This window comes from Salmo salar, chromosome ssa29, assembly GCF_905237065.1.
Source record: "Salmo salar chromosome ssa29, Ssal_v3.1, whole genome shotgun sequence".
Lineage (NCBI taxonomy): Eukaryota > Metazoa > Chordata > Actinopteri > Salmoniformes > Salmonidae > Salmo > Salmo salar.
Window position 1 is genome coordinate 24,843,827 of NC_059470.1, and position 19,608 is coordinate 24,863,434.

The 19,608-nt window shown below is 50.4% G+C and overlaps 1 protein-coding gene across 6 annotated transcripts in view; it reads right to left on the reverse strand.

Moving 5' to 3' along the window:
• LOC106590416 (ras-responsive element-binding protein 1) overlaps positions 1-19,608 on the reverse strand; it is an 81,254-nt gene that overhangs the window by 36,031 nt on the left and 25,615 nt on the right. For 2 of the 6 annotated variants that reach the window (XM_014181420.2, XM_014181421.2), the window contains exon 3: positions 19,102-19,271. The exons of the other annotated variants lie outside the window; for them this stretch is intronic. In XM_014181420.2, the coding sequence (XP_014036895.1) occupies position 19,102 (1 nt within the window). In that variant the 5' untranslated portion in view covers positions 19,103-19,271. The remainder of the gene's footprint in view (positions 1-19,101; positions 19,272-19,608) is intronic. 6 annotated transcript variants of the gene reach the window in all.

The following is a 19,608-nucleotide window of genomic DNA, read 5'->3' on the forward strand; positions in this document are numbered from 1 at the left end:
AAGCGTTTGATCCACCAATCAGAGTGCGGGATGGAGGGAGGGGGTGATGCTCAGCTAATGAAAGAAAACAAATCCACGGCTAATCTTGAGATCTGCGGTTAACACACACACACACACACACACACACACACACACACACACACACACACACACACACACACACACACACACACACACACACACACACACACACACACACACACACACACACCTTGGCCAAACCCCCACTATTCAACATGACCATACTACTTAGTCTGTGCTTTGTATTGCTAGTTAGAGCTGCTACTCCATTAGCTACTTACTACTCCACAATACTTTGCTAGTTGTAAAGCAGTGGCTTTCATTAATTTTTTGCATTATTTAATAATGTGGTCAGTTTTAATGACTCGGTGGTCTGGGCATGGTGCTACTTGCAACACAAGGGAGTTTATGGTTTTTATATGAATACTTTCTGAAGGCACTGTGTTTAAACCAGGGCTACCTTTGCATCACCTCGAGCAACTTTGCTACTTGTATTAGACTCAAACTACAACCATTGTTTAAGGCGCAATATGCAGAAGTCGTTCTGCCATTTCATAATAGTTCACCTAATTTCAGTTTATGTGGCAAAACAAGCAATTTTAGTATAGAGAATCATTGTACCATCTAAACAACTGAATATATATTTTCAATAACTCAAAATATTGTATTTTTAGCTGTTTGAAGCTGGTGTACAAAACCAAAAGATGCAAAAACGAAACTTAAGAATGGGAAGAATAGAAATAGCACACAGAACAGATCTAGTGATTACCGCTTCTTAGACTTGCTTTCAATGAGAATGACAAATCTGTAACTCACATTTCTATGTAAATTCGGTCAGGTCGCCAAAAAGTTATATATTGCAGCTTTATGTTCAATGAGTAATACATTAAATAGGGAAGTTGAGTCCTCTACCAGCAAGGCAGATAGAGAGACAATGAGCCCCAAGCCAAACTGCCAAAACTGACACATGCTCTTCAAAGCAAACATTGGGAGTGGGGGGTGGGGGGGTTGCTCTCACCCAGCACTAACAGAGCAGTGTTGTTTATAACCCGTTCACCTTTGGGTCCCTCGCGACGTTAGCATGCTAACTAGCTAGCACTGTGTTAAATATGAGAGAGAGCGAGAGACGGAGGATGCAAGGACGCATTTTCAAAGCATTCCACTGGTGGCTACAGCCGGGTGTTGTGCGGAGTTGTCTTGCGTAGAAGAGTGTTTTTGCGCGTGTGTGCGTGCGAGTGTATGAGAGAGAGGGGCCGTCTTTATCAAGGCTGGCTTGTCAGTTCACAGACTGGGTTAGGTAGGGACTTGGGGGAAAAGAGAGAAGGGGAGAGATCCGATGACCACATATTGGCTATTTATTACCCCCTCCTAATGGTCTCTCTCCTGACTCCAAGAGAAGTCAACTAACCCTCCTAACGGTCTCTCTCCTGACTCCAAGAGAAGTCAACTTTCCCTCCTAACGGTCTCTCTCCTGACTCCAAGAGAAGTCAACTAACCCTCCTAACGGTCTCTCTCCTGACTCCAAGAGAAGTCAACTAACCCTCCTAACGGTCTCTCTCCTGACTCCAAGAGAAGTCAACTTTCCCTCCTAACGGTCTCTCTCCTGACTCCAAGAGAAGTCAACTTTCCCTCCTAACGGTCTCTCTCCTCCTGACTCCAAGAGAAGTCAACTAACCCTCCTAACGGTCTCTCTCCTGACTCCAAGAGAAGTCAACTTCCCATCCTTTAAAAAAATATATATATATTTTACCTTTATTTAACTAGGCAAGTCAGTTAAGAACAAATTCTTATTTACAATGACGGCCTAGGAACAGTGGGTTAACTGCCTTGTTCATGGGCAGAACGACAGATTTTTACCTTGTCAGCTCAGGGATTCGATCTTGCAACCTTCCGGTTACTAGTCCAACCTTCCGGTTACTAGTCCAACGCTCTAACCACTAGGCTACCTGCCATCCTAACGGTCTCTCTCCTGACACCAAGAGAAGTCAACTTTCCCTCCTAATGTTCTTTTCATTTATTTCTTCATTTCACCTTTATTTAACCAGGTAGGCCAGTTGAGACGAAGTTCTCATTTACAACTGCGACCTGGCCCAGATAAAGCAAAGCAGTGACAAAAACAACAGCGTTACACATGGGATAAACAAACGTACAGTCAATAATACAATAGAAAAATCTGTATACAGTGTGTGCAAAAGAAGTAAGGAGGTAAGGCAATAAATAGGCCAATAGTGGTGAAGTAATTACAATTTAGCAATTTACACTGGAGTGATATGTGCAGATGAGGATGTGCAAGTAGAAATACTGGTGTGCAAAAGAGCAGAAAAAAAATATATATATATGGGGATGAGGTAGGTAGTTGGTTGGATGGATGGGCTATTTACGGATGGGCTGTGTACAGCTGCAGCGACCGGTAAGCTGCTCTGACAGCTGACGCTTAAAGTTAGTGAGAGAGATATAAGTCTCCAACTTCAGTGATTTTTGAAATTTGTTCCAGTCATTGGCAGCAGAGAACTAGAAGGAAAGGCGGCAAAAGTAGGTGTTGGCTTTGGAGATAACCAGTGAAATATACCTGCTGGAGCGCGTGCTACGAGTGGGTGACCAGTGAACTGAGATAAGGCGGCGCTTTACCTAGCAAAGACTTATAGATGACCTGGAGCTGTGGGCTTGGAGACGAATATGTAGTGAGGACCAGCCAACGAGAGCATACAGGTCGCAGTGGTGGGTAGTATATGGAGCTTTGGTGACAAAATGGATGGCACTGTGATAGACTACTCAGCAAATTGGAGGCAGAGTATTGGAGGCTATTTTGTAAATGACATCGCCGAAGTCAAGGATCGGTAGGATAGTCAGTTTTACGAGGGTATGTTTCGCAGCATGAGTGAAGGAGGCTTTGATGCGAAATAGGAAGCCGATTCTAGATTCAACTTGGGATTGAAGATGCTTAATGTGAGTCTGGAAGGAGAGTTTACAGTCTAGCCAGACACCTAGGTATTTATAGTTGTCCACATATTCTAAGTCAGAACCGTCCAGAGTAGTGATGCAAGTCGGGCGGGCAGGCGCGGGCAGCAATTGGTTGAAGAGCATGCATTTCGTTTTACTAGCATTTAAGAGCAGGTGGAGGCCACGGAAGGAGTGTTGTATGGCGGTGAAGCTCATTTGGAGGTTTGTTAACAGTGTCTAAAGGAGGGCCAGATGTATACAGAATGGTGTCGTCTGAGTAGAGGAGGATCAAAGAATCACCCAGGGCAAGAGCGACATCATTGATTTATACAGAGAAGTGTCGGCCTGAGAATTTAACCCTGTGGCACCCCAGTAGAGACTGCCAGAGGCGAGACAGTCATTAGAGAAACCAATGCTGTTGAATCTGCCGATAAGAATACGGTGATTGACAGAGTCGAAAGCCTTGGCCAGGTCGATGAAGACGGCTGCACAGTACTGTCTTTTATCGATGGCGGTTATAATATCGTTTAGGACCTTGAGCATGGCTGAGGTGCACCCGTGACCAGCTCGGAAACCAGATTTCATAGCGAAGAAGGTGCGGTGGGATTCGAAATGGTTGGTGATCTGTTTGTTCACTTGGCTTTCGAAGACTTTAGAAAGGCAGGGCAGGATGGATATAGGTCTGTAACAGTTTGGGTTTAGAGTGTCTCCCCCTTTGAAGAGGGTATGACTGCGGCCGCTTTCCAATCTTTAGGAATCTCAGACGATACGAAACAGGTTGAACAGACTAGTAATAGGGGTTACAACAATGGCAGTGGATAATTTTAGGAAGAGAGGGTCCAGATCGTCTAGCCCAGCTGATTTGTAGGGATCCAGATTTTGCAGCTCTTGCAGAACATCAGCTGTCCGGATTTGGGTGAAGGAGAAGTGGGGGGGGCTTGGGCCAGTTGCTGCGGGGGGTGCAGAGCTGTTGGCCGGGGTTGGGGTAGCCAGGTGGAAAGCATGGCCAGCCGTAGAGAAATGCTTATTGAAATTCTAGATTATCGTGGATTTATCAGTGGTGACAGTGTTTCCTAGTCTCAGTGCAGTGGGCAGCTGGGAGGAGATACTCTTATTCTCCATGGACTTTAGTGTCTCAAAACTTTTGGGAATTAGTGCTGCAGGATGCTAATTTCTGTATGAAAAAGCTAGCCTTTGCTTTCCTGAATGTGTGTATTGGTTCCTGACTTCCCTGAAAAGTTGCATATCGCGGGAACTATTCGAAGCTAGTGCAGTACGCCAAGGGCTATATCTGTTCTTAGTTCAAATTTGTTGAGAGGGACATTATTTAAGATGGTGAGGAAAGCACTTTTAAAGAACAACCAGGCATCCTCTACTGACGGGATGAGGTCAATATCCTTCCAGGATACCCGGGCCAAGTCGATTAGAAAGGCCTGCTCGCAGAAGTGTTTTAGGAAGCGTTTGACAGTGATGAGGGATGGTCGTTTGACCGCGGACCCATAACGGACGCAGGCCATGAGGCGGTGATCGCTGAGATCCTGGTTGAAAACAGCAGAGGTGGATATAGAGGGAAAGTTGGTCAGGATGATATCTGAGGGTGCCCATGTTTACAGATTTGGGGTTGTACCTGGTAGGTTCCTTGATAATTTGTGTGAGATTGAGGGCGTCTATCTTAGATTGTAGGATGGCCGGGGTGTTAAGCATATCCCAATTTAGGTCACCTAGCAGTATGAACTCTGACAATAGATGGAGGGCAATCAATTCACATATGGTGTCCAGGGCACAGCTGGGAGCTGAGGGGGGTCTATAACAAGCGGCAACAGTGAGGGACTTATTTCTGGAGAGATGGATGAGGGATGGTCAAACTGTTTGGGCATAGACCTGGATAGTGTGACAGAACTCTGCAGGCTCTCTCTATAGTAGATTGCAATTCTGCCCCCTTTAGCAGTTCGGTCTTGACGGAAAATGTTGTAATTGGGGATGGAAATTTCAGAAGTTTTGGTAGCCTTCCTAAGCCAGGATTCAGACACGGCAAGGACATCAGGGTTAGCGGAGTGTGCTAAAGCAGTGAATAAAGCAAACTTGGGGAGGAGGCTTCTGATGTTAACATGCATGAACCCAAGGCTTTTACGGTTGCAAAAGTCAACAATTGAGAGCGCCTGGGGACACACATGGCCTGGGTTAACCTCTACATCACCAGAGGAACAGAGGAGGTGTAGGATGAGGGTATGGCTAAAGGCTATAAGAACTGGTCGTCTAGTGCGTTGGGGACAGAGAATAAAAGGAGCAGATTTCTGGGCGTGGTAGGATAGATTCAGGGCATAGTGTACAGACAAGGGTATGGTAGGGTGCGAGTACAGTGGTGGTAAACCTAGGCATTGAGTGACGATGAGAGAGGTTGCATCTCTGGAGGCGCCAGTTGAGCTAGGTGCGGTCTCCGCATGTGTGGGGGGGTGGGACAAGGGGGCTATCTGAGGCATGTTGAGCAGGACTAGGGGCTCCGCAGTAAAATAAAACAATGAGAGCTGCCCTAAACAACAGTATACAAGGCATATTGACATTAGAGAAAGGTATAAAGCAATCAAAGGTGTTGATTGGGAGAGCTAAGACAACAATGGGTGAGACAACAACGGGTAAACAGCTAGGACAACAACAACGGGTAAATGGTGATGAATGGGCAGAGAGGGTCAGTTAGCTACACACAGGGCCTGAGTTCAAGGCTGGGGCCGACAGACAAAACAAAATGAAGTACTGTGTCAATGTACAGTCCAGCAGGCATCAGCTGTGTAGCTGAGTGATCATAGGGTCCAATGAGCAGCAATAGATTAAACAGGGAGCCGTTTGGTAGTCGATGACTATGCTAGGCGAGCGGGAGACATGGCGTTCACGAAGCTAGCGGGCCGGGGCTATCAGATGAATCATCCCCTACATCCATGACGCAAAGGCCGGTTAAGAGCACATCGGCCGAATTACGTCAGCAGACCAGTTGTGATGGATCGGCGGGGCTCCGTGTCGACAAAGGGTCCAGGCCAATTGGCAAGAGAGGTATTGTTCTTGGTGTACTTCGTTTGCTAGCCGGGAGATGGGCCTAGCTTGAGGCCAGCTCGAGGCTGGTCTCGCTCTTCCTGACACCAAGAGAAGTCAACTTCCCCCTCCTAACGGTCTCTCTCCTGACACCAAGAGAAGTGTTACGGCAGTGGGACCGGCTGGCCCAGCACTAACTAGCACAGATCACACACAACACTCAACATGACTAGAGATGCAAAAGCACCAGATAAAAACTTGCTACCAACTTACCACCACTCAATACAATATTTTACATGCCAAGAGAGACAGCAGACCAAAGTTGATTATTGTGGATTGTCTTTGTGTAGCCCTTTACACTTGTACCCGTATACGGGTTGAAAATGGCAGACTTGGACACTGATAAGTATCTACAGTTGAAGTCGGAAGTTTACATACACTTAGGTTGAAGTCAGTAAAACTAGTTTTTCAACCACTCCACACATTTCTTGTTAACAAACTATAGTTTTGACAAGTCGGTTAGGACATCTATTTTGTGCATGACAAGTAATTTTTCCAACAATGGTGTTCTTCGGCTTGCAAGCCTCCCCCTTTTTCTTCCAAACATAACGATGGTCATTATGGCCAAACAGTTCTATTTTTGTTTCATCAGACAAGAGGACATTTCTCCAAAAAGTTAGATCTTTGTCCCCATGTGCAGTTGCAAACCGTAGTCTGGCTTTTTTATGGCTGTTTTGGAGCAGTGGCTTCTTCCTTGCTGAGCGGCTTTTCAGGTTATGTCGGTATAGGACTCGTTTTACTGTGGATATAGATACTTTTGTACCTGTTTCCTCCAGCATCTCACAAGTTATTTTGCTGTTGTTCTGGGATCGATTTACACTTTTCGCACCAAAGTATGTTCATCTCTAGGAGACAGAACATGTCTCCTTCCTCAGCGGTATGCCGAAGAACACCATCCCAACCGTGAAGCATGGGGGTGGCAGCATCATGTTGTGGGGGTGCTTTGCTGCAGGAGGGACTGATGAACTTCACAAAATAGATGACAACATGAGGGAGGAAAATGATGTGGATATATTGAAGTAACATCTCAAGACATCAGTCAGGAAGTTAAAGCCTGGTCGCAAATGGGTCTTCCAAATGGACAATGACCCCAAGCATACTTCCAAAGTTGTGGCAAAATGGCTTAAGGACAACAAAGTCAAGGTATTGGAGTGGCCATCACAAAGCCCGGACCTCAAACCTATAAAAAATTTGTGGGCAGAACTGAAAAAGCTTGTGCGAGCAAGCAGGCCTACAAACCTGACTCAGTTCCACCAGCTCTGTCAGGAGGAATGACAAAATTCACACAACTTATTGTGGGAAGCTTGTGGAAGGCTACCCGAAACATTTGACCCAAGTTAAACAATTAAGGTAATGTTACCAAATAGTAATTGAGTGTATGTAAACTTCTGACCCACTGGGAATGTGATGAAAGAAATAAAAGCTGAAATAAATCATTCTCTCTACTATTATTCTAACGTTTCACATTCTTAAAATAAAGTGGTGATCCTAACTGACCTAAAACAGGGAATTATTACTAGGATTAAATGTCAGGAATTGTGAAAAACTGAGTTTAAATGTATTTGGCTAAGGTGTATGTAAACTTCCGACTTCCAACTGTACATTGGAACGCAGTAGCTGTACAGTAACATGCTATACATGACATCAGAGCTCAGTGTTTTGACAGACAGCCATTTTGAACTTTAGCTCCGCTCGCGACAAGACGTGCCCCTCCCTCCTGCTAATTGGGCAAGTTTTGCAATTTTTTTGTTGTCTGAGTGGGATTTGCTGTTAATTATGAGGACTCAATGTATTTGGAAAGATGAGACGTTGAGTATTATAATAAATACAGCTTTGATGGCATACAAGCATGCCAAATCAGTCCATTTAAATAAATTCATTAAATCTATGGATTTCACATGACTGGGAATATAGATATGCATCTGTTTGTCACAGATACGCCCCCCAAAAAATGGGCCTCAGGATCTCGTCACGGTATTTTTGTGCATTCAAATTGCCATCGATAAAATGCAATTGTGTTCGGTGTCCGTAGCTTATGCCTGCCCATACCATAACCCCAACGCCACCATGGGGCACTCTGTTCACTATGTTGACATCAGTAAACCGCTCACCCACACAATGCCATACACGTGGTTTGCGGTTGTGAGGCCGGTTGGACGTATTGTCAAATTCTCTAAAACCAACATTGGAGGGGGCTTATGGTAAAGAAATTCATATAAAATTATCTGGCAACAGCTCTGGTGGACATTCCTGTAGTCAGCATGCAATTGCACACTCTCAAAATATTTGACATCTGTGGCATTGTATTGTGACAAAACTGCACATTTAGTGGCCTTTTATTGTCCCCAGCACAAGGTGCACCTGTGTAATGATCATGCTGTTTAATCAGCTTCTTGATATGCCACACCTGTCAGGTGGATGGATTGTCTGGCAAAGGTCAAATGCTCACTAACTGGAATATAAACAAATTTGTGCAGAAAATTTGTGTGAAATTAGCTTTTTGTGCAAATGGGATCTTTTATTTCAGCTCGTAAAACATGGGACCAACACTTTACATGTTGCGTTTATATTTTTGTTCAGTATAGTTAAATAGTTAACCAATAGGTACCAGGACTATGTGCATTGACTCTCTTCGCACTAACTCTTTTGACTCATCACATACGCTGCTGCTGCTACTAATCCTGTTGCCTAGTCAGTTTATCCCTGCCTATATGTACATATCTACCTCAATTACCTCGTACCCCTGCACATCGACTCGGTGCTGGTACACCGTGATACCCAAGTCATTGTTACTCATTGTGTATTTATTCCTCGTGTTATTTTTCTATTCTTTCTCTTTTTTGCTTTCTGCATTGTTGGGACGGGCCCATAAGTAAGCATTTCCCTGTTCGTCTACACTTGTTGTTTATGAAGCATGTGACAAATACAATTTGATAGGATTTTTCTTCTCAGTGTAATAATGCATATGCTTTTCAGAATTCTTCTGTAAGAAACATTTCAATTTAGCCGCATCCATATAGTGCCTTCAGAAATGATTCATACCCCTTGACTCATTCCACATTTTGTTGTTACAGCCTGAATTCAAAATTGTTAAAATCAATTTTTTTGCTCACAAATCTACACAAAATACACATTAATGACAAAATGAAAACATGATTTTAGAAATGTTTGCAAATTTGTGACAGTATCAAGCTATGGGGCAGGGGCAGGGACTGGGAGACTGATAGGATCTGCTTTAGAGTGCAAACGTCCTTAGACTGGGGGCAAAGATTTACGTTCCAACAGGACAATGACCCCAAGCATACAGTCAAAGCAACGCTTGAATGGCTTCATAACAAGAATGTGAAAGTCTTCGCTAGAGTGGCCCAGCCAAACCACAGACTTGAATCCCACTGGAAATCTGTGGAAGACTTGAAGATTGCTGTTCACCACCGCTCCCCATCAAATTTAACAGAGCTTGAGAAAATCTGCAAGGAAGAAATGGGAGAAAATCCCTAAATCCAGATGTACAAAGCTGATATACATACCCAAGATGACTCAAAGCTGTAATCGCCGCCAAAGGTGCTTCTACAAAGTATTGACTCGGGTGTAAATTAAATGTTTTCGTATTTTATTTTCTATAAAATGTACAAAAAACATATTTTCACTGTCATTATTGGGGTATTGTGTGTAGATGGGTGTTTTTTTGTGAATTTAGAATTCAGGCTGTAACAACAAAATGTGGAATAAGTCAAGGAGGTATGAATACTTTCTGAAGGCACTATAAGCCAATTCCCACAAGTGTAAGGGTTAAGAAATGCAATATCCTAATCCAAGTTAATGTAGGGTTGTTGATGGAAAACGCAGAGTAGAATAGCCTTTCGGCCAATACATAGCAGCATAGTTTTGTGTGTTTGTTAGTGATAGAACAGTAAAGTACAGTTGGTCCTGTCTGGCCTGCCTGTGAAGATGTGACTGACTGGCGTTTAGACAAAGTGGCAGAGCATGACACTCTCCTCGATCACAACAGGAAGCACAGACTCGCCAGTCACAGTGTTCCACTTCCCTCTTTCTCTCTGCACGTGTGTGTGGTGGCTGTGTCTGACTGAGTGTTCTCTCTCTACCCCTTCTCACTGGCCAGCTTCTTGTGAGTTTTTAGAGGACCACCCCTCCCCCTCTCCTGTTTCTCTCCTCCTCCGGTTCCTCCTTCAGCTCACACTCAGCTGCCATTACCCATCCTCCCTCCCTCTCCTTCCCCTCCCTCAGACTACCCTGCCCTGACATGTTGCATGCGTGCACACACACAACCTACACACACACAACCTACACACTGAAATGCAACAGGTAGGGCCAACTCAAATGCAACACAGATGCAACAGGTAGAGAAAATTCACACACACTTTTAACCACACACACACCACATCCATGCCTCTAGCTCTGTGCTCTTCCACCCCCTCTCACAGAGCAAAGGTCAGGGTGTCGGTGCAGTACGATGTTTACAGAGGCAAGGAGGGGGAGGCATACAGGAACGGACAGAGCCTCTTCTCTGTTTCCTCTTCCTCTCAATAATCCTGTTTTTCCCCTTCATCGTCTCCCTTTCTCACTCTGGCCGTCTCCCCATCCCTCTTTCAGTCGCTTCCTCCTCCTTTCATAATAGGCCAAGGCTATACCGATGGTAAATGCTTAACACGCGCTAGACTATATGGCTGTGTTCAGGGATTTGTATATATTTTTGCAGTTTTCCCCAAATGGTTTGACAGTGTGCAAGTATCTATCTTCCCATGTGTTCAGGTCAACACACACACACACACACACACACACAGCAAAGTTCATAGACTAAAACAGGATATTTGTTTCCCTGCTAAAGTGAAAGTTCTTGGCTCAGTTTCGGCAGCAGCATGTCACAACAGAGTCAGTTGCTAGGCAGAGAGAAGTGAGTTACCACATCCCACGGTGACAAATGAGAGTTAGGATAATCTCTCCTAAACAAAGTGCTAACATAACCGGATTCAACCCTCTCCTTGGACTAATAAAGGAGACGTGTACACACACACACACCTACATCTAGACCTACATAGGGCTACCAATAGTCACGCACATACCCACAAATAGTTTAAACTTGATCTGATAAGCCATGCAGATAGCATCAGTAATGTGGAAGCTCCAGTCGCTTGCATTCCTCTCACAGATCTGGGCTCTGGTGTGAAAAAGACGGGAGGAGGGAGGAGAGGAAGAGATGGGAGGGAGGGAGGAAGAGATGGGAGGGAGGGAGGGAGGAAGAGATGGGAGGGAGGGAGGAAGAGATGGGAGGGAGGAAGAGATGGGGGGAGGGGTGTGTTTCAACCAACCACGGAACAATGTGGCCACGGAAAATGTCTGTCGAGACCCACAGCCCAGCCTATTATATATTTTCCTGCCCTCTCAGTATCTCCTCTCCCCTCTTATTTCCTCTTCTTTCTCCCTCTGTCCTCTCTCTCCCTCTGTGCTCTCTCTCGTCCTCCCCCCCTCCCTGTGTCTCTCTCTCGGTCGCCCTCTCTCCCCTGTCTCTCCTCCTCTCCCGTCCATCCGTCCCCTCCCTACCCCCGTCTGTCCGTCTTCTCCCCGTCCGTCTGTCTGACCCCCCCCGTCTGTCCTCTCTCCCCCTCCCCTCTCTCCCCCAGTCTGTCTGTCTGTCCTCTCTCCCCGTCTGTCTGTCTGTCCTTTCTCCCCCGTCTGTCTCCCCTCTCTCTCACCCCGTCTGCCTGTCCTCTCTCTCCCTCCGCCTGCCTGTCTGTCCTCTCTCTCCCCCAGTCTGCCTGTCTCCCCTCCCCTCCCCCCTTTCTCTCCCCTGTCTATCTCCCCTTTCTCTCCCCTCCATCTCCCGTCTGTCTGTCTTCCCTCTCCCCCCGTCTGTCTATCCTCTCCCTCACTGTCCGTCTGTCTCCCCCAGTCTGTCTCTCTCCCCCAGTCTGTCTGTCCGTCTCCCCAGTCTGTCTGTCCGTCCATCTGTCTCCCCTCTCTCTCCCCGTCTGTCCATCCTCTCTCTCTCCCCCCGTCTGTGCATCTGTCCCCCTCTCTCTCACCCCGTCCGTCCTCTCTCCTCCAGTCTGTCCTCTCTCCCCCGTCTGTCCATCTGTCTGTCCTCTCACCTCCCGTCTCCCGTCTGTCCTCCCCTCTCTCTCTCCCCCCGTCTGTCCTCCCTCCCTCTCCGCCCCGTCTGTCTCCCCAGTCTGTCTGTCTGTCTCCCCCAGTCTGTCCGTCCGTCTGTCCGTCCGTCCATCTGTCTCCTCTTTCTCTCCCCCGTCTATCCATCTGTCCACCCTCTCTCCCCGTCTGTCCATCTGTCCCCCGTCTGTCCATCTGTCTCCCCCTGTCTGTCTCCCCTCTCTCCCCCGTCTGTCTCCCCTCTCTCCCCCCGTCTGTCTCCCCTCTCTCCCCGTCTGTCTCCTCTCTCTCCCCCTGTCTGTCTCCCCTCTCTCCCCGTCTGTCTCCTCCCATCTCCCCGTCTGTCCTCCCTCCTCCCGTCTCCCCTCATCTGTCCATCTGTCCCCCTCCCTCTTCCCAGTCTGTCCATCTGTCTGTCCTCTCTCCTCCCATCTCCCCGTCTGTCCTTTCTCCTCCCGTCTCCCTTCTCTCCCCTGTCTGTCTCCCATCTCTCTCTCCTCCGTCTGTCCACTGTCTCCCCATCTGTCCCTTTTCCCCCCGTCTGTCCATCTGTCCACCCTCTCTCTCTCCCCCCGTCTGTCCATCTGTCCCCCCTCTCTCCCGCCCCCGTCTGTCCATCTGTCCCCCCTCTCTCTCCCCCGTCCGTCCTCTCTCCCCGTCTGTCCTCTCACCTCCCGTCTCCCCTGTCTATCCTCCCCTCTCTCTCTCTCTCCCCGTCTGTCCTCCCTCCTCTCCGCCCGTCTGTCTGTCCTCCCTCCCTCTCCGCCCGTCTGTCCTCCCTCCCTCTCCCGTCTGTCCTCCCTCCCTCTCCGCCCGTCTGTCCTCTCTCCCTCCCTCTCCGCCCGTCTGTCTGTCTCCCCCAGTCTGTCCGTCCGTCTGTCCGTCCGTCCATCTGTCTCCTCTTTCTCTCCCCCATCTATCCATCTGTCCACCCTCTCTCCCCGTCTGTCCATCTGTCCCCCCGTCTGTCCTCTCTCCCCGTCTGTCCATCTGTCTGTCCTTTTTCCTCCCGCCTCCCATATCTCTCCCCCGTCTGTCCATCTCTCCCCCCGTCTGTCTCCTCTCTCTCCCCGTCTGTCCATCTCTCCCCCGTCTGTCTCCCTCTCTCTCCCCGTCTGTCTCCCATCTCTCTCCCCGTCTGTCTCCCTCTCTCTCCCCATCTGTCTCCCCTCTCTCTCCCCGTCTGTCTCCCCTCTCTCCCCGTCTGTCTCCCCTCTCTCTCCCCGTCTGTCTCCCCTCTCTCTCCCCGTCTGTCTCCTCTCTCTCCCCGTCTGTCTCCCCTCTCTCTCCCCCATCTGTCTCCTCTCTCTCCACCGTCTGTCCATCTGTCTGTCCTCCCGTCTCCCCTCATCTGTCCATCTGTCCCCCCTCCCTCTTCCCAGTCTGTCCATCTGTCTGTCCTTTCTCCTCCCGTCTCCCTTCTCTCCCCCTGTCTGTCTCCCATCTCTCTCTCCCCGTCTGTCCATCTGTCTCCCCGTCTGTCCATCTGTCCACCCTCTCTCTCCCCCGTCTGTCCATCTGTACCCTCTCTCTCTCCCCCCGTCTGTCCATCTGTCCCCCCCTCTCTCCCGCCCCCCGTCTGTCCATCTGTCCCCCTCTCTCTCCCCCCGTCCGTCCTCTCTCCCCGTCTGTCCATCTGTCTGTCCTCTCACCTCCCGTCTCCCCTGTCTGTCCTCCCCTCTCTCTCTCACTCCCCCCCGTCTGTCCTCCCTCCCTCTCCGCCCGTCTGTCCTCCCTCCTCTCCGCCCTTCTCCTCCCTCTCCGTTCGCCGTCTGTCCTCCCTCCCTCTCCGCCCGTCTGTCCTCCCTACCTCCCTCTCCGCCCGTCTGTCCTCCCTCCCTCCCTCTCCGCCCGTCTGTCTCCCCAGTCTGTCTGTCTGTCTCCCCCAGTCTGTCCGTCCGTCTGTCCGTCCGTCCATCTGTCTCCTCTTTCTCTCCCCCGTCTATCCATCTGTCCACCCTCTCTCCCCGTCTGTCCATCTGTCTCCCTGTCTGCCCTCTCTCCCCCCGTCTGTCTCTCTGTCTGCTCCTCTCTCTCCCCGTCTGTCTCCTCTCTCTCCCCGTCTGTCCATCTGTCTGTCCTCTCTCCTCCCATCTCCCCCGTCCGTCCTCTCTCCCCGTCTGTCCTCTCTCCCCTCGTCTGTCCATCTCTCTCCCCCAGTCTGTCTCCCCTCTCTCCCCCCGTCTGTCTCCCCTCTCTCCCCCCGTCTGTCCATCTCTCTCCCCCCGTCTGTCCATCTCTCTCCCCCCGTCTGTCCATCTCTCTCCCCCCGTCTGTCTCCCCTCTCTCCCCCGTCTGTCCATCTCTCCCCGTCTGTCTCCCCTCTCTCCCCGTCTGTCCATCTCTCCCCGTCTGTCTCCTCTCTCCCCCCGTCTGTCTCCCCTCTCTCCCCGTCTGTCCATCTCTCTCCCCCGTCTGTCCATCTCTCTCCCCCCGTCTGTCTCCCCTCCTCCCCGTCTGTCTCCCCTCTCTCCCCGTCTGTCTCCCCTCTCTCCCCGTCTGTCCATCTCTCCCCGTCTGTCTCCCCTCTCTCCCCCCGTCTGTCTCCCCTCTCTCCCCCGTCTGTCCATCTCTCCCCGTCTGTCTCCCCTCTCTCCCCCCGTCTGTCTCCCCTCTCTCCCCCCGTCTGTCCATCTCTCTCCCCCCGTCTGTCCATCTCTCTCCCCGTCTGTCCATCTCTCCCCGTCTGTCTCCCCTCTCTCCCCGTCTGTCCATCTCTCTCCCCGTCTGTCCATCTCTCTGCCCCCGTCTGTCTCCCCTCTCTCCCCCGTCTGTCCATCTCTCTCCCCGTCTGTCCATCTCTCTGCCCCGTCTGTCTCCCCTCTCTCCCCGTCTGTCCATCTCTCTCCCCCCGTCTGTCCATCTCTCTGCCCCCGTCTGTCTCCCCTCTCTCCCCGTCTGTCCATCTCTCTCCCCCGTCTGTCCATCTCTCTGCCCCGTCTGTCTCCCCTCTCTCCCCCCGTCTGTCCATCTCTCTCCCCCGTCTGTCCATCTCTCTGCCCCCGTCTGTCTCCCCCGTCTGTCCATCTCTCCCCGTCTGTCTCCCCTCTCTCCCCCGTCTGTCCATCTCTCTCCCCCGTCTGTCCATCTCTCTGCCCCGTCTGTCTCCCCTCTCTCCCCCCGTCTGTCCATCTCTCTCCCCCCGTCTGTCCATCTCTCTGCCCCCGTCTGTCTCCCCTCTCTCCCCGTCTGTCCATCTCTCCCCGTCTGTCTCCCCTCTCTCCCCCCGTCTGTCCATCTCTCCCCCCCGTCTGTCCATCTCTCTCCCCCGTCTGTCTCCCCTCTCTCCCCCGTCTGTCCATCTCTCTCCCCCAGTCTGTCCATCTCTCTGCCCCGTCTGTCTCCCCTCTCTCCCCCGTCTGTCCATCTCTCTCCCCCCGTCTGTCCATCTCTCTGCCCCCGTCTGTCTCCCCTCTCTCCCCCGTCTGTCCATCTCTCTCCCCCGTCTGTCCATCTCTCTGCCCCGTCTGTCTCCCCTCTCTCCCCCGTCTGTCCATCTCTCTCCCCCCGTCTGTCCATCTCTCTGCCCCGTCTGTCTCCCCTCTCTCCCCCCGTCTGTCCATCTCTCTCCCCCGTCTGTCCATCTCTCTGCCCCGTCTGTCTCCCCTCTCTCCCCCCGTCTGTCCATCTCTCTCCCCCCGTCTGTCCATCTCTCTGCCCCGTCTGTCTCCCCCCGTCTGTCCATCTCTCCCCGTCTGTCTCCCCTCTCTCCCCCCGTCTGTCCATCTCTCTCCCCCCGTCTGTCCATCTCTCTGCCCCGTCTGTCTCCCCTCTCTCCCCGTCTGTCCATCTCTCTCCCCCCTCTCTCCATCTCTCTCCCCCGTCTGTCTCCCCTCTCTCCCCCGTCTGTCCATCTCTCCCCCGTCTGTCTCCCTCTCTCCCCCCGTCTGTCCATCTCTCTCCCCCCGTCTGTCCATCTCTCTGCCCCCCGTCTGTCTCCCCTCTCTCCCCGTCTGTCCATCTCTCTCCCCCAGTCTGTCCATCTCTCTGCCCCGTCTGTCTCCCCTCTCTCCCCCCGTCTGTCCATCTCTCTCCCCCGTCTGTCCATCTCTCTGCCCCGTCTGTCTCCCCTCTCTCCCCCGTCTGTCCATCTCTCTCCCCCCGTCTGTCCATCTCTCTCCCCCGTCTGTCCATCTCTCTCCCCCCGTCTGTCTCCCCTCCTCCCCGTCTGTCTGTCGCCACACACACAATTGTTATTATTTTTTTTTAAATCAGCCACAGTTCATGCATTAAGACACAGAATAACATTATACATACTTTCACACACACCCACACATTACTCAAGGTAGTCACCGAGTTCAATGAGGTGCTCATCTTGATACCATCACTTTATACTAATAATCTCAATTGTTATTAAAAAAAAACACTTGATTGTAATACTGTGTAGATTGCTAGGACTTTGTTAATTTCTCTCTTTCGCCCCTCCTCTCCTCAGTATGAATGTGATTGGTAGTTACGGGGTAGTTGTTTCAGACAGACAGTATGCATGCTGGCACCCAAACATGTTCTTAGTGGATACATGGCCTCCTCTAGAACACACTACACAAGCTCTCAGTCTAACCAGGGACAGGCAGACTGGGAGAAGGGGAGACCACACTACACAAGCTCTCAGTCTAACTAGGGACAGGCAGACTGGGAGAAGGGGAGACAGGGGAGACCACACTACACAAGCTCTCAGCCTAACCAGGGACAGGCAGACTGGGAGAAGGGGAGACCACACTACACAAGCTCTCAGTCTAACTAGGGACAGGCAGACTGGGAGAAGGGGAGACAGGGGAGAACACACTACACAAGCTCTCAGTCTAACTAGGGACAGGCAGACTGGGAGAAGGGGAGACAGGGGAGAACACACTACACAAGCTCTCAGTCTAACTAGGGACAGGCAGACTGGGAGAAGGGGAGACAGGGGAGACCACACTACACAAGCTCTCAGTCTAACTAGGGACAGGCAGACTGGGAGAAGGTGAGACAGGGGAGACCACACTACACAAGCTCTCAGTCTAACTAGGGACAGGCAGACTGGGAGAAGGGGAGACAGGGGAGAACACACTACACAAGCTCTCAGTCTAACTAGGGACAGGCAGACTGGGAGAAGGGGAGACAGGGGAGACCACACTACACAAGCTCTCAGTCTAACTAGGGACAGGCAGACTGGGAGAAGGGGAGACAGGGGAGACCACACTACACAAGCTCTCAGTCTAACTAGGGACAGGCAGACTGGGAGAAGGGGAGACAGGGGAGACCACACTACACAAGCTCTCAGTCTAACTAGGGACAGGCAGACTGGGAGAAGGGGAGACAGGGGAGAACACACTACACAAGCTCTCAGTCTAACTAGGGACAGGCAGACTGGGAGAAGGGGAGACCACACTACACAAGCTCTCAGTCTAACTAGGGACAGGCAGACTGGGAGACAGGGGAGACCACACTACACAAGCTCTCAGCCTAACTAGGGACAGGCAGACTGGGAGAAGGGGAGACAGGGGAGACCACACTACACAAGCTCTCAGCCTAACTAGGGACAGGCAGACTGGGAGAAGGGGAGACCACACTACACAAGCTCTCAGTCTAACTAGGGACAGGCAGACTGGGAGAAGGGGAGACCACACTACACAAGCTCTCAGTCTAACTAGGGACAGGCAGACTGGGAGACAGGGGAGACCACACTACACAAGCTCTCAGTCTAACCAGGGACAGGCAGACTGGGAGAAGGGGAGACCACACTACACAAGCTCTCAGTCTAACTAGGGACAGGCAGACTGGGAGAAGGGGAGACAGGGGAGAACACACTACACAAGCTCTCAGTCTAACTAGGGACAGGCAGACTGGGAGAAGGGGAGAACACACTACACAAGCTCTCAGTCTAACTAGGGACAGGCAGACTGGGAGAAGGGGAGAAGGGGAGACCACACTACACAAGCTCTCAGTCTAACTAGGGACAGGCAGACTGGGAGAAGGGGAGACAGGGGAGACCACACTACACAAGCTCTCAGTCTAACTAGGGACAGGCAGACTGGGAGAAGGGGAGACAGGGGAGAACACACTACACAAGCTCTCAGTCTAACTAGGGACAGGCAGACTGGGAGAAGGTGAGACAGGGGAGACCACACTACACAAGCTCTCAGTCTAACTAGGGACAGGCAGACTGGGAGAAGGGGAGACAGGGGAGACCACACTACACAAGCTCTCAGTCTAACTAGGGACAGGCAGACTGGGAGAAGGGGAGACAGGGGAGACCACACTACACAAGCTCTCAGTCTAACTAGGGACAGGCAGACTGGGAGAAGGGGAGACAGGGGAGAACACACTACACAAGCTCTCAGTCTAACTAGGGACAGGCAGACTGGGAGAAGGGGAGACAGGGGAGACCACACTACACAAGCTCTCAGTCTAACTAGGGACAGGCAGACTGGGAGAAGGGGAGAAGGGGAGACCACACTACACAAGCTCTCAGTCTAACTAGGGACAGGCAGACTGGGAGAAGGGGAGACAGGGGAGAACACACTACACAAGCTCTCAGTCTAACTAGGGACAGGCAGACTGGGAGAAGGGGAGACAGGGGAGACCACACTACACAAGCTCTCAGTCTAACTAGGGACAGGCAGACTGGGAGAAGGGGAGAAGGGGAGACCACACTACACAAGCTCTCAGTCTAACTAGGGACAGGCAGACTGTACAAAACAGAAGTACAATAAGTATAGGAACACCATTAATTAATCAGTGTAAAGATGGGATGGACAAACACAGGATTTTATCTAAACCCAGGATTTTGACATCAATAATTAATTTATAGGACACATTTACAATTAAATTATTTAGAAATGCTGCAGCTGCATATAATATGTAAATAAAATCATGGCAGTAGCCTATATTCAGGTCTAAATATGACACGAACTGAGAAAATGGTAGAACATGAAATAAATCAGTGCATACTCAAAATGGTTCAGTCCTGACTCCCATCATCCAAAATGGTTCAGTCCTGACTCCCATCATCCAAAATGGTTCAGTCCTGACTCCCATCATCCAAAATGGTTCAGTCCTGACTCCCATCATCCAAGGGTCGACCCAACAATCAGAGGGGTGAGGGAGGTGGGAATACCATACTGCCAACAAGGCAAAGAGCGGTGACTCAAAGTGTGTAATCTGTGTGACTTACCTACACACATGTTGGAGGTGGGGTGTGTGAGACAAAGAATTGAGGAAAAAGGACTCCTCTTCTCAACAAAAGCACAGCCAGATAAAGAGAGGGTAGAGATGACAGCATGCCATGCACATAGCGCAGAGCCTGGACAATGACTTGAGTGCTAGCCACAGTGACTATCAGTGTGCTCTACGCACACACCAAAACTACTGGAAGAAAACAAATGACACGATTTCATCCAAAATCGGTAATGAAGCAAAATGAGCCTTTAACTTTTACTGTTCTCCACCTACGTCTAC